Source organism: Chiloscyllium punctatum, chromosome 48 (assembly GCF_047496795.1).
Source record: "Chiloscyllium punctatum isolate Juve2018m chromosome 48, sChiPun1.3, whole genome shotgun sequence".
NCBI classification, from domain to species: domain Eukaryota; kingdom Metazoa; phylum Chordata; class Chondrichthyes; order Orectolobiformes; family Hemiscylliidae; genus Chiloscyllium; species Chiloscyllium punctatum.
Window position 1 is genome coordinate 47,674,099 of NC_092786.1, and position 15,723 is coordinate 47,689,821.

General features: G+C 42.4%; 1 protein-coding gene across 1 annotated transcript in view; it reads right to left on the bottom strand.

The window, feature by feature from the left end:
- The window catches only part of LOC140468981 (NT-3 growth factor receptor-like), a 758,188-nt gene that overhangs the window by 534,524 nt on the left and 207,941 nt on the right, over positions 1-15,723 (bottom strand). Inside the window, exons 2-3 of the mRNA XM_072565139.1 lie at positions 10,894-10,968; positions 3,296-3,367 (exon numbers count right to left, since the gene is read on the bottom strand). Coding sequence (XP_072421240.1) covers positions 3,296-3,367; positions 10,894-10,968 — 147 coding nt within the window. The remainder of the gene's footprint in view (positions 1-3,295; positions 3,368-10,893; positions 10,969-15,723) is intronic.

The following is a 15,723-nucleotide window of genomic DNA, read 5'->3' on the forward strand; positions in this document are numbered from 1 at the left end:
AACAAACACACAGTTTAGCTCTGTAGGAGCAATCCTTTATATTCTGATGGGTGGAGCTTATCTTTTAGATTAGATTCCCTACAGTGTCGAACAGGCCCTTCAGCCCAACCAGTCCACACCGACCCTCCGAAGAGTAACCCACCCAAACCCATTTCCTTCTGGGTAATGCACCTAAAACTATGGGCAATTTAGCATGGCCAATTCACCTGACCTGCACATCTTTGGACTATGGAGCACCTGGAGGAAACCCACATAGACACGGGGAGAATGTGCAAACGCCACAGACAGTCACCCAAGGCTGGAATCGAACCTGGGACCCTACTGCTGTGTGGCAGCAGTGCTAACCACTGAACCACCATGGCATCCCTTTTATTGCAAGTTAACCCTTCAGGTACGAACTTCTTCAAACGACATGCATATGTAGATGCACACAGCTCAGAGGTACTAAGAAAATATATTGTACAATACTAAGAGCAGTGTTACCCTAAAGCGTGTGGAAGCAGTATGATTTACTGGTGGAAATGATAAAAACCCACATATCAGTCCAAGGACAAAGCATTAGCATCCTGTTTAGCATGTGGAACGTTCAAATACTATTTCCGATTTAAATGAAGTCCTGAAAGATATATTTTGACAATTGTACATCTTCATTTTAGCTGTAATTGCTCCTGTTTTGACCCGATTATATCACACTTCAGCCTCAACACCAAACAGGCAACTGAGATCCAAGGCCCCTGTAAGACACGTTTTCTGAGGATAAATGCTCCTGGAGCGTGGAGTGAGCTTTGTCAGCCTGACAGGTTACAGGGAGCAGAATTGTACACCCCGCACTGAGTGTCACTGAGATTCAGGCCCTGCTATTTTGACAGATAATTAATTTCGCTGCTCGAACTGATCAGAGATAGGTTCCAAATTAACAAGGGGAAATTGCACAGGCTGATGGATAGTTCAGCCTTAATTATAAATCATGACCTCATTGCAAAAGAACAATACTCTTGTACATTGTTCAATCCAAAACAGCCTGATAATATGACACACACATAATTTTCCACTTGAGTATATGGAGCAGTAATGCAACACAGCTCAGACAAACAGCTCATGGTTTGTTTCCGTAAACAGTTCATAATGGCATGAGCATCGGCAAAGGATCACTACGAGCTGGACTGTACTGCCCTGAGACATGGTGAAGGTACAGAAAATCAGATATTGTTTCAATGCTGCTGTTAAAGAACTGGTAGAAATGCAGATCGAGGAAATGTGGTTCCAGTGTTGTATTTTGTGTTTCAGCTGCTTTGCAACACTTATTTCTCACTTATTTTGTAAATCTTTTAAAAAGTAGACCAATGACCCGGTTTCTGTGTCACAGTCACAATGTGATACCCTCCTGTACCCAAGATTACAGAAAAACATAAGAAATAGGAGCAGGTGTAGGCCATTTGGCCCATCATGCCTGCTCCACCATCCAATAAGATCACGGCTGATCTTTCCATGGACCCGACTCCACTTACCCATCTGCTCACCCTAACCCTTTACAGTTCAAAGATATGTCTTTGCCTTTTAAATAATCAACAAGGTCACCTCAATTGCTTCACTGGGCAGGGAATTCTACCGATACATAACTCTTTGGGTGAAGAGGTTCCTCCTCAACTCAGTCCTAAACCTGTTCCCCCTTAATTTGAGGCTATACCCCCTAGTACTTGTTTCATCCGCAGTGGAAACAAGCTCCTTTCTTCTATCTTGCCTATTCCCTTCATAATTTTGTACATTTCCATATGATCCCCCCTTACTCTTCTAAATTCCAATGAGTGTAGTCAGTCTATTCAATCTTTCCTCATAAGTCAACCCTTTCAATTCCAGAATCAACCTGGTGAACCTCCCTTGCACCCCCTCCATGCTAGAACATCCTTTGTCAGGTAAGGAGACCAATACTGTACACAGTACTCCAGGTGCGGCCTCACCAACATCCTATACAGCTGCAGCATAACCTCCCTGTTTTTGAACTCCATCCCTACAGCAATGAAGGACACTGTTCCATTTGTCTTCTTAATTACCCGCTGCACCTGCAAACTAACTTTTTGTGATTTGTGCAATTTTTTACTATTTAAATAACAGTCCATTTTGCTGTCATTCTTAGCAAAATGGATGACATCACATTTACCAACATTGTATTCCTATTCAACTCCATTTTCCTAAATCCAATAAGTCCTGTCATTGTCTTTGCCTGGTCTTGTTCAGGGACTCTATCAAATCCTAGCTTACCATATATAACATGGCAACTGTGCTTAATGCAGCAAATAGACAGTTTTCCAATGGTACAGAATGTCTGAAAAAGAATTATTCTCGTTCCTTGCCTGTCTTTTCCGAGTGATGTAGGTGACCACAGATTAACATAGCCACTATGTCCACAGAAAGTGTGAAATCCTGCAGTGATAGACATGTTTTCCTTTCACATGCTGCAGTATCTAACTACTGCAAGGAGAAACCAACGGAGCACATTTTCACCATTATCAGGAGCTTGAACAGAATGACTTGTCAAGGGGAAACAACAGTCATTGGTATAGTAAGACACAAAAAGATCTGGAGCGTCTCACATGATTCTGGACATGAAAGCTGCAATTAAAAGAGAAAAAAAGAATATTCCATTTCTTTGAATTGTCCTCACCTTATTGTAGACACGATATTAGAAAATTAAATCAGCCAAATAAAGTGTCACATCTATTTAAGCAAGTAACAGTCGCATTCCTTCAAAGGCAATTGGTTCTAATCTCATGATAATATTTCAATGCAAGTCAATCTGAAGATAGAATTCACATCATCTTTCCTCCTCTTTGCTATCTGATTGTCCTCTATTTCTGCACAATAACATATATCAACATTTGGCTTTTGAAATTCAGACTGAACATTTCTCAGGCAGAGGTGTGAAGTGTTCACATCACTATAACCTTTTTCATGAAGCTGTAGATGCTTGTGGAATACCTATAAGTTAGAGTTGCACTGTCATTCATAAATAAACAATATCCCATTATCCTGCGCTGATTTTTTTTATTGTTAGAAAAGCTCTGCAGAACTTCCAAGGTCTTTACTTCACAAACCTTTCTGAGCTTGTTCAAACTCCTGTGCAACATAAGGATGTTTATTTAACAAGAAAACGAAATAGAGTTGTGGATCATTGATGTTTCAGGTCTCTGGAGTAATGGATTGTAGAAAAACCATAATCTTTATTACCTCAGCATCTGAATTTAACCACTCAACTCCTAACCCTCTATAAACCCGATCTAAGCTCAGGATGACTTACATGTAGTGAAGGTGAGGATTTTTGGCAAAAGCTCGTGGAGCGATCGACCGAAGTCCTGAATTTATGATTGTCCTGGAAATGAGAACAAATGTAGAAGGTTACAAACTCTGTGTACTCCCAAGTCTGATTTATCACATACCCAATCAGATGAGTGGATTAGATAAACCTTCTATTCCTGATCATTTTTATTCTGTGCAAATTAAACATCGACAGGAACAGGCAGACATCCAAAATAAAAATCTCAACATTTATTAAAAAGGAAAGTACATTTTGCTAAATTCAGATCGAAAAGATGATTAGATTCTATGTTCAGCTTTTCTCCTGATGCATTACACTGACTGGCATCTTCGATTAATATTAGTACACATTGCACATTGTAACACACAGCTGAAATGAGCCATCAAGCAGGAACTGGGGAACCAGGGAAGTGAGGCCATAACTGAATGAGACCATATTGTCTTCTGGTGCATCTCATAATGCAATGGGCATACTGATAATCTAATGTTCTCTATGTTCACTCTAGGCAGTATTTTACAGAAAAAGGCTAGCTTGGACAAACATTTGTCCTTTTTAATAATATTTCAGTATCCACGGATGGGGGGTGATTACAGATTTAAAGCAACATTAAAATTAAATATGCTTTAACTGTTTTCCAGTCATGGATTTTAGGGTTGTATCATTACTAGCTCACTGAAAAGGACTGTCACCCTCCATACCTTAACAGGTAGTTGAGCTAATTTATTACAATCAGCTTGTAAACCATCCAGCAAGTAAATAAGTAATTTATAAACAAACTCTCACTTCAAATTTTACCATAAGACCATAAGGCAGAGTAAGACAAGTAGACCATTCAACCCAATGAGTCAGTTCTGCCACTCAATGAGATCACACAGCTGATCTGATAATCCTCACCTCCTCTTTCCTGCCTCTTTCCCATAATCCTCGATTCCCTTACTGATGAAAAATGTATCTCAGCCTTGAACATACTTAACAACCAAGCCTCAACAGCATTCCGAGATAAGAGCACCACAGATTTAGTACCCTCTCAGAGAAGATATTCCTCCTCACCTTTGTTTTAAATAGGTGATCCCAGGAGGAAGCGATTCTGCCTTCTCTTCTTAGACTATCCCATAAAGGGAAACAACCTCCCTGCATTTACTCTGTCGAGTACCTAAGAATCATATATAGTTTGATAAGGTTACCTCTCAATCTTCGAAACTCCAATTAATACAGGCCCAATCTACTCAACCACTCCTCATAAGACAGTCCCTCTACATCCACTAGCAGTAGAGTGGAGTCCTTCTCTGGACTGCCTCCCATGCCAGTATACCTTTCTTTAGATACACAGATCAGAACTGTTCACACTGTTAGCAACAGTGTAATAAATGCAATTTAACTGATAATAAACTTATTATGATCCTCCCTCGAAACACTTCTCAGGTCCACTTCTGGCTTTTCCGATCTAACTTTATATGGTCAGCAAGCTTGGACATACTACCTTCGATCTCTCACTGAAGTCACAAGATAAAGATAAAAGGACGGTGAGATTCAGGTTTTCTGCTTTGTGCCTAGTTGGTCCCCAGTTGCTCACCACATGGGAATTTCAGATCTAGGGGAGAAGCCAAATCATTGGGCTGACTGGATTGTCAAAACAAAGCAGCATTCAGTAGCAGAGATCTGACTAAAATCTTCTACTCCCGAAAATAAACCCTACGTTTGAAATGCATTGAAAGATGTTTTATTGATTTGCCAGAGAATTCGAGCAGGTCCTTTTCTTCCCTCAAGGCTTACTTATGAACTGAACACAAAAGAAGTGCGCAAGGACCAAATAGTCCTTCAAAGAGGTAGCATGGATCCAATAGGCTAAATGTCATCCTTCTGTACAATATGATTTAATGATTCTAATATGCGTGATGAAACCAAAGCCTCACAAAAATCACAGAATCCCTACAGTGCAGAGAAAGGAAACCCACACAGACACAGGGAAAATGTGCAAACTTCACACAGTCAGTCACCCAAGGTGGGAATTGAACCCAAGTCCCCGATGCAGCAGTGCTAACGACAATGCCACTATGCTACTCCAACTGCATTAATCCTCTCACCCTCCTTTTATCTTTATATTGATGACTTCAGTGAGAGATCAAATGTAATATGTCCAAGCTCGCTGACCATATGAAGTTAGATCGGAAAAACAGGCTGGAGGGAGGATGCTTCAGAATAGCAAATCAATTTAAGCAAGTGAGCAGGAACTTGGCAGGTGGAATATAATGTGGTGAAATCAAAGTTACTCATTTCTTTTGGGAAGAATAGGACAACAGAATACTTTTTAAATGGTGAAAGACTGGGAGATATTTGCATTCAAATGGCTTTCTGGGTGCCCTTACATATAAATAAAACAAAATCAGGTACAGCCAACAATTACAAAGACAGATGGTATGATAGTACAATTAAATATTGCTGGAAATCCAGAGATAAAAAACAAAAGCACTGAGTACCTTCAGCAGGTCAGGCAACATCCATTACAGTGTAGGAGTCTAGATTTCAAGCTATTGACTCTGCTACCAGTAAGCAGCGTAGAGTCAGAATTATACAGCACAGAATCAGACCCTTTGGACCAATATGTCCATGACGGCCAGGCATCCCAATCTGACCTAGTCCCATTTAGTCATATAAATATACAGCATGGAAACAGACTCTTCAGTTCAACTCAACCATGTCAACAAGATATCCCAAATTAATCTAGTCCCATCTGCCAGCATTTATCCCATAGCCCTCTAAATCCTTTCTATTCGGATACCCATCCAGATGCCTTTTAAATGTTACAACTTCACCTGTTTCCATCACTTCCTCTGGCAGCTCATTCCATACATGCACCACCCTCTGTGTGAAAATGTTACTCTTCAGGTCTTTTTTAAATCTTACCCCTCTCACCTCAAACCTATGCTCTCTAGTTTGGACTCCCTACTCCTGGGAAAAAGACCACGCCTATTCACCGTATCTAAGCCCCACTTGATTTTATAAACCTCTATAAGGTTTCATCTTAGCCTCTGACCACTCCAGAGAAAAAAACCACAACCCAATCAGGCTCTTCTGATAGCTTAACTTCTCCAACCCAGGCAGGATCCTTGTAAATATTTCCTGAATCCTTTCAAGTTTAACAACATCTTTCCTGTAGCAGGAAGACCAGAATTGAACACAGTATGTTAAAAGTGGCCTCACAAGTGTTCTGTACTGCCACAACATGACATCTCAACTCCTGTACTCAATGCATTGACTTTCGAACTATAATAGGCCTCAGCAACCAGTGTCAACTGTGTTCAACCTGTGGTAGGCCTTTACTCAGCAACGGTGTTGATATGTGACCCCTGGTTCAGGACTTCCCAAAAAATGGCTAACATCCTCCCTGCATCTAGGTCCATCCATCCATTAGAATTTTCTATGTTTAAATCAAATCCCCTTTCATCCTTCTGAACTCAAGTGAATACAGTCCCATTGAACTAATCTCTCCTCATAGGACAGCCCTGCCAATCCTAGTATTAGCCTAGTGAACCTTCACTGCTCTCAGTCTATTGCAGTATGACCTCTAATAAGTCGGGAGACTAAAACTGAACATAATACTCCAGGTGTAGTCCCACCAAGGTGCTGGATAAGAAGACATCCTTACTTCTGAATTCAAATCCTCTGACAATAAAGACCAATTTGCCTTTCTAATTGCTCGCTGCACCTGCCTGTTTTCTTTCATTGACTTTAATAATTCTAAGAAATGTGATGAAACCAGAGCCTCACAAAAATCATAGAATCCCGACAGTGCAGTGAAAGGAAACCCACGCAGACACAGGGAGAATGTGCAAACTCCACACAGTCAGTCACCCTCATTAAAGGGTACGGAAACAGCCACATACTTTTGTACCTCTGCATTTCTCAACATATCACCATTTAACTAATATTGAAGTGTATAACCTCACATTTATCCATGTTGTGCTGCATAATGCATTTAAAACCAACTAGGGAAACCTTGGCAAAAAATATAAATGCATAAATGTAAGGACCCAGATAGATGACCACATTATGTTGTCAATTAAATTATAGTTATCTCATTGCTTGGTTATATTGTCCGTATCACACTGAGTTGCTGGCGACATGCAATGTCTCACACCATTCTTGTGATCACAATGAATGAGTTTGTTGGCCAATGGTAAAGGAAGGAATCACTTGGAACCTAACCTTAAAGAAAGCTGCATTGAGTATCTACCAGTCTTTTTGACATAGAGTCATAGAGATGTACAGCATGGAAACAGACTCTTCGGTCCAACCTGTCCATGTAGACCAGATATCCCAACCCAATCTAGTCCCGCCTGCCAGCACCCAGCCCATATCCCTCCAAACCCTTTATATTCATATACCCATCCAAATACCTCTTAAATGTTGCAATTGTACCAGCCTCCATCCCTTCCTCTGGCAGCTCATTCCATACACGGCCCACCCTCTGTGTGAAAACGTTGTCCCTTAGCTCTCTTTTATATCTTTCCCCTCTCACCCTAAACCTATGCCCTCTAGTTCTGGACTCCCCCACCCCAGGGAAAAGACTTTGTCTATTTATCCTATCCATTCTCCTCATAATTTTGTAAACCTCTATAAGGTCACACCTCAGCCTCTGACGCTCAAGGGAAAATAACCCCAGCCTGTTCATCCTCTCCCTATAGCTCAAATCCTCCAACCCTAGCAACATTCTTGTAAGTCTTTTCTGAACCCTTTCAAGTTTCACAACATCTTTCCAATAGGAAGGAGACCAGAATTGCATGTAATATTCTGACAGTGGCCTAACCAATGTCCTGTACAGCCGCAACATGACCTCCCAACTCCTGTACTCAATATTTTGACCAATAAAAACGGTGGCGCAGTGGTTAGCACTGCTGCCTCACAGCGCCAGAGACCCGGGTTCAATTCCCGCCTCAGGCGACTGACTGTGTGGAGTTTGCACATTCTCCCCGTGTCTGCGTGGGTTTCCTCTGGGTGCTCCGGTTTCCTCCCACAGTCCAAAGATGTGCAAGTCAGGTGAATTGGCCATGATAAATTGCCCGTAGTGTTCGGTTAGGGGTATGGGTGGGTTGCGCTTCGGCGGGGCGGTGTGGACTTGTTGGGCTGAAGGGCCTGTTTCCACGCTGTAAGTAATCTAATCTAATCTAATCTAAAGAAAAGCATACCAAACACCTTCTTCACTATCCTATCTACCAGTGACTCCACTTTCAAGGAGCTATGAACCTGCACTCCAAGGTCTCTTTGTTCAGCAACACTCCCTAGGACCTTACCATTAAGTGTATAAGTCCTGCTAAGATTTGCTTTCCCAAAATGCAGCACCTCGCTTTATCTAAAATAAATTCCATCTGCCACCTCTCAGCCCATTGGCCCACCTAGTCAAGATCCTGTTGTAATCTGAGGTAACCCTCTTCACTGTCCACTACACCTCCAATTTTGGTGTCATCTGCAAACTTACTAACTGTACCGCATCCAAATCATTTATGTAAATCACAAAAAGTAGAGGATCCAGCACCGATCCTTGTGGTACTCCACTGGTCACAGGCCTCCAGTCTGAAAAACAACCCTCCACCACCACCCTCTGTCTTCTACCTTTGAGCCAGTTCTGTATCCAAATGGCTAGTTCTCCATGTATTCCATGAGATCGAACCTTGCTAGTCAGTCTCCCCTGGGGAACCTTGTCGAACACCTTACTAAAGTCCATATAGATCACATCTACCACTCTGCCCTCATCAATCCTCTTTGTTACTTCTTCAAAAAACTCAATCAAGTTTGTGAGACACGATTCCCCACGCACAAAGCCATGTTGACTATCCCGAATCAGTTCTTGCCTTTCCAAATACATGTACATCCTGTCCCTCAGGATTCCCTCCAACAACTTGCCCACCACTGAGGTCAGGCTCATCGGTCTAGAGTTCCCTGGCTTGTCTTTACTGCCCTTCTTAAACAGTGGCACCACGTTTGTCAACCTCCAGTCTTCCGGCACCTCACCTGTGACTATCGATGATACAAATATCTCAGAAAGAGGCCCAGCAATCACTTCATTAGCTTCCCACAGAGTTCTTGGGTACACCTGATCAGGTCCTGGGGATTTATCCACCTTTACCCATTTCAAGACATCCAGCACTTCCTCCTCTGTAATCTGGACATTTTTCCATATCCTTTTCCACAGTAAATACTGATGCAAAATATTCATTTCGTATCTCTCTCATTTTCTGCGGCACCACACAAAGGCAGCCTTGCTGATCTTTGAGGGGCCTTATTCTCTCCCTAGTTACCCTTTTGTCCTCAATATATTTGTTGAAAAGCCCTTTGGATTCTCCTTAATTCTATTTGCCAAATCTATCTTATGTCCCCTTTTTGCCCTCCAGATTTCCCTCTTAAATATACTCCTACTTCCTTTTTACTCTTCTAAGGATTCACTCGATCTATCCTCTCTATACCTTACATATGCTTCCTTCTTTTTCTTAACCAAACCCTCAATTTCTTTAGTCATCCAGCGTTCCCTATACCTACCAGCCTTTCCTTTCATCCTAACAGGAATATACTTTTTCTGGATTCTTGTTATCTCATTTCTGAAGGCTTCCCATTTTCCAGCCGTCCCTTTACCTGCGAACCTCTGCCCCCAATCAGCTTTCAAAAGTTCTTGCCTAATACCATTAAAATTGGTCTTTGTCCAATTTATATGATGAGCATTCCTAGCAAACTGCAGTGAAATCAGTTTGCTACCCAAATAGTCAATCATACAAAAGAATTCTCACAGACAGCCAATCCAGAAATGAAACGCATTAATAATAAGTTTTTTACAGTTTTCTTTACAGCCGCAACATACAAAAAAGCCTTTTTACAAATTAAAATGTTATCATTAATCTTAATGAAAGCATTGAACAATATGCCACAATTACAAGTATTATCTTTTCAAGACCACATTGTTGCTCTGCATTATTCTCGCTCAGGTCACCATTAGAACCCCAATCATTAAACAAGCCTGAACCTTTCTGTGGTTTCTAACAGCAAAGTGACAGCAGAAAATGGATGAACTTGCTGAATCAATTGTCTTCACTGATTAGGGGGGGATATCCGCAGTGTAGCCTCTGATGAACCAGTGGATTGACAGAATGAAATTTCCATGGTAAACCAACTATGTGCTAATCCCAAAGCTCTGGTCACTTTCAGAGCTGTAAGGATGAGGAGCATCAACAGCAAAATGCCAAGACTCCTGAAAATTTGAGACTGTGGCATCACAGAACTTTGTGAGTTATGTTATGGAATTTGACACGTCGGTTTTCAGAACCTGGCTTCAAACTTAAAATTACAAGCAGAAGATTCAAACTGAAGCTAGTTTGTTCCCTTGGACTGAGTCGGCACAGCATTAGAATTCATCATAAGTTTTAAAGACAGGAGCTCCTAGATTCAGCATCCAGTCGCATTAACTTGAACTAATCTTGAAGAAAGCAGAGAGCTGTAACATTGATTTAAAACTTTCTCGCTGCTTAACACTGAACATCGATTGAACAATGCAATCTTTTGACAAAACATTTCAGTTTATTTGATTTACTTACAGATTCTGGAGTCCAATGTAAGGCTCCATATCAAAAGCGTTCAATGTTTGGAGACTCTTCTGGTTCTCAATGTGTCTGTAAAACAGCCAATTATCAAAGAGATTAGAATGGTTCCTGTCTCAGTTTATAATTTTATAAGACAATCCCTAAACGTTTAGGCATGCATCGTGAAACGGGACTACACCTTAACCTCGACAGGAATGTGTAGGTGATTCTTAGCACAAACTCAGTGGTACCAGTTTCCCAGAAGTAGCTCCACTCTGTGGCGCTTTGTGGGGAAGTGGTGCAAAGAGACGTCTAAACTCCACCGACAGAAAGCCTGATGAGTTTTGACTTGCTGTCAATTTTCATCAAACCGATAAATGAACCTGAATGTTGCCATCCGCCAACTCTCACTTGCACCACTTCACTGATGTGTTGCCTCAGTGCAGTTCCCCGCATTTATTCAATTCACACGGCTCAGTGTTTGAAAGACTGGCTCGCCATCAGTCTGGTGAGACAACCTGAAGTGTGGACTCTTGAGTCTGATTGCACTGCTAGCCTTCAACAGGGGATTGAGGAGCCAACAGCAATTAAATGCCTTCCGATAGCTGAGGGAGTCACAATGGAGAGCTGCTGTCTCTTCGATGGTCTTGAGTCTCCCAGACTCGACACAGCATTCCATTTGGGGAAACTTAATATTTTCTGCAAAGATATTTCTTGATGAGACCCAATAAAAATAGTGCTGATTTTTCCTTGAGTTTTGCGCCCTGCAAGGTCGCTTGAAAGGAGCAAATGGAGGAATTTTGATGCAAGTGGCTAATGTTATGCCTCTTCCTAAAATCCCAGAATTCTGCATCACACCACCATTACTATCACTGACCCTAAGAGCAGGAAAATCAATAGGAATCGTGATTTTCCTGCATTTAAGTCCATTTGCACAATTTGAAAACTTTGACTTGTAATTAATATTCTCACTGATCTGATTTATTGCTCCAAGTTCAGTACAGGAAACAAACTACCAAAGATCCAATTGGTCCAAGGGGAAAGACTCAACCAGCCCATCAGAAGACCTTCAGTCACTATCGCCATGGACAGCACAAGATTTCTTGGCAAACAAATGATTTCTTTATCAGAAATCAATTAGCATCTGATGAATAGTGGAGTCCTGCAGTCATCATGTTCCATCTCTCCACAGTCATGTAAAGATTCTGAATGTGCAAGCTGAATGCATTCATGGTAACCAGTGCTGGTAAATGTCAACACTGGTCATTTTATCAATTATCCTTTAAATGCACAGAATTCGCCTCAACTGGTTGATTAATGAGTTGACAACACTGTTTTAATACACAATGTAAAATCCATACCATGTAGCGACTGAATCAATTTGTAGTTGTCAGCAGTGCAGGAAAAATAACATTTAGTTCAAATCGGATTCATCGAATGATTTCTTCCTTACAATTATCCCAACAGTCAGACACAAGAAGATATTACAAGAAGAAGCCTATCCAACATTTCTTTCGAGATCTATAGTTCTCTTCGTGGCACAGAAGAACCTGATTGCGGGAATCAAGTGATCAAAGATATTTCTTGATGACTGACAGAACATTTATCCATGACCAGTCACGGGTTCAAACAATTTACAGCTGCAATAAATTCCATGCCTACAAATGGTTTAATCAATAATTTAATAACAAAGGGAAGAAAAGATTGGTGCGAAACATCCCTGCATTCTGCTGCAAGGTTTATGAACACTTCAGAAGATTAAAGAACCAACCCATTAACTCAGACAATCAAGAGTGAGTAAGAATGAGATTTCATTGTGCTAATTCACTTCAGGGATGCATCAATATTTAATATCCTGCTGAAGAGTCATACACCTGAAATTTTGTCCTCCCTCTCACTGTGGATGCTGTCTGATCTGCCGAGCATTTCCCACCACATTGTGTTTTCATTTCATTTCAGATCCCCAGCATTTTGGTTTCATTTCAATGTTTAATTACAGGGACAGAAATCCAGAACTGCCAACTTCATGTTCACCTGAGCTGGCAGGACTTGGTTAAAATGATCACCGACTTAAACGGTAAGTTTTTATAGGCCCAGCAATTCCCATGGTGACCGGTGTAAGGACCTCTGGCTGGACATGCCTTGGAGGTTTCATCCTCCTGTTTTCAATGTCAAACCCAATCAAACACTTAGTTCCCTTTTTTTTTTACAAATGAAGAAAGCATTCAAAGGTTATATTAATGCCTTTAAGAATTTTCTTTCCAGTGTCCAGGAGTTTCACCTTTAGTTTGCAGGCATTCCAAGATATTCCAGGAGGCTCGATGACTCTATAACAGCAGTCACAATATAGACCAGTGGGTTTGTCATTTATGACCCACTAACAAGCCTGGCGCCAGGGTGAGCAACTGTTAGGAAATAAAGTAGAGGACAATTTGCAATGCAAGCTCGAGCAACAACACCTCATTTTCCACTTAAGCAATCCACAGCCTCGAAGTCTCAATATTAAATTCAGTGGCTTCAGAAGCTGACCATAACATGTCTGTTCTCCACTTTTCATATGTTCTCTCCCCCAGCCCTCTCCCAAAGCCATGTCATGTTTGAGTCATGGTCACTTTGCGCTTCATTGAGAGGACCAATTCTTTCCCTTTCACACCTTTTCACATTTCTTTGTTCTCTTTGCCGATTATCAACAAGCCCTTTGTCTTTTACACTCAGCCTATCTGCCATCTGACCTCCTGCTCCTTCTCTGCCTCAGTCAAAAGTATAAAAAAGGATCTATTTTTCAACATCTTTCAGTTCTAAAGAAAAGTCATACCGGACTCAAAATGTTAATTCTGTTTGTCTCTCCACAGCTGCTTAATTTATTAATTCATACGATGAGGGTATCACTAGCTAGGCCAGCATTTATTGCCCCCCGAGTAATTAAGGGCCAACCACATTACTAGAGTCACATCTACACTAGACCAGGTAAAGATGGCAGTTTCCAACCCGAAAGGACATTAGGGAACCAGATGGGGTTTTCCCAGCAATCATCATCATTAGAATTTTAAATTTTGTTTTTTGTTCAAAGTTGAATTCAAATTCCACCACTTGCCACGGTAGTATTTGAACCTAGGTTCCCCCAGGATATTACCTCGGTCTCTAGATAAACAGTTAAGAGTGTGGTGCTGGATAAGCACAGCAGGTCAGGCAGCATCCGAGGAGCAGGAGAATCAACAGTTCAGGCAAAAGCCCTTCATCAGGAATGAAGCCGTGAGCCAAGGGGGTGGAGAGGTAAATGGGAGGGTGGGGTGGGGCTGGGGGAAGGTAGCTGAGAATGCAATAGGTGGATGGAGGTGGGGGTGATGGTGATAGGTCAGAGAGGAGGGTGGAACAGATAGGTGGGAAGGAAGATGGACAGATAGGACAGGTCATAAGTTGGAAGGTTGGAACTGGGATAAGGTGCATGGAGGGAAAATGAGGAAACTGAAATCCAAGTTGATCCTGTGTGGTTGGAGGGTCCCAAGGCAGAAGATGAGGCGTTCTTATTCCAGGCATCAGATAGTTAGGGAGTAGCAATGGAGGAGGCCCAGGACTTGCATGTCCTTGGTGGAGTAGGAGTGGGAGTTGAAGTAATTTGGCCACAGGGTAGTGGGGTTGATTGGTGTGGTTGTCCCAGAGATGTTCTCTGAAGCACTCTGCGAGTAGGCATCCTGCCTCCCCAATGTAGAGGAGGCAGAATTGGTAGCAACAGACACAATAAATGTCATGTGTGGAAGTGCAGGTGAAACTCTGATGGACGTGGAAGACTCCTTTGGGGCCTTGGACGAAGGTGAGGGGGGAGGTCTGGGCCCAGGCTTTGCAGTTCCTGCAGTGGCAGGGGAAGGTGCCAGGATGGGAGGGTGGATGGGTGAGGGGCATGGACCTGACAAGGGAGTAACAGAGGGAACGGTCTTTATGGAAAGCAGATAGGGGTGGGGGGTGTGAAATATCCCTTGTGATGGGGTCCATTTGTAGGTGGCGGAAAAGGCGGAGAATGATGCAATATACACGGAGCCACCGTCCTCTCCAACCTATCACCATTAGCCCCACCTCCATCTACCTATCACACTCAGCTACGTTCCCCTCAGCCCCACCCCTCTCCCAAATATCTCTCCACTCCCTCGGCTCACAGACTCATTCTTAATGAAGGGCTTTTGCCCAAAACGTCAATTCTCCTGCTCCTCAAATGCTGCCTGACCTGCTGTGCTTTTCCAGCACCACACTCTCAACTCTAATCTCCATCATCTGCAGTCCTCATTTTCGCCTCTCTAGATAAACAGGGCAGCAAAATATCACTGGGCCATCACCTCCCATGCTAAGTTGCTCCAGTATTCTCTGTGCTTGGTAAAGGACTCTCCAACTGGGGTGAAGAGGAAGAGAAACAGGGTTGAGAGGTGAGGGAGGCTGACCATATTCTAACTCATTGAACGAAAGAACTTGTATGTCGTCTGTCGATCTCACAGTTGTATTTGATCACTGCCCCTGCTCCACCTGGTGGCTGATGGTGGGAGTGCAGAGCAATTACTACCCACTGAGGAGCCTCATTGCGGCACCATTTCCATGAGGGCAGTAACAGCCATGGGCTTGATATGCAAACCTGATTCTAGGTCGTCAGGTGGTGTGCTGTGGCTTTCCTTGTTCAATGGTGCCTGATTGAGAGACATAACATCAGAAGTTGGGAGGTTCTGCTGTGATCTCCATTTATATTGTTTTCTGCTGATCCCTCCCAGGCCTTTACCATAACATCCCTCCCTCACTATTTCGCTGCAACACTCATTGTCCTCCCGTCACTCATTTCTGAGCAGTGACAGAGGGGCAGAATGT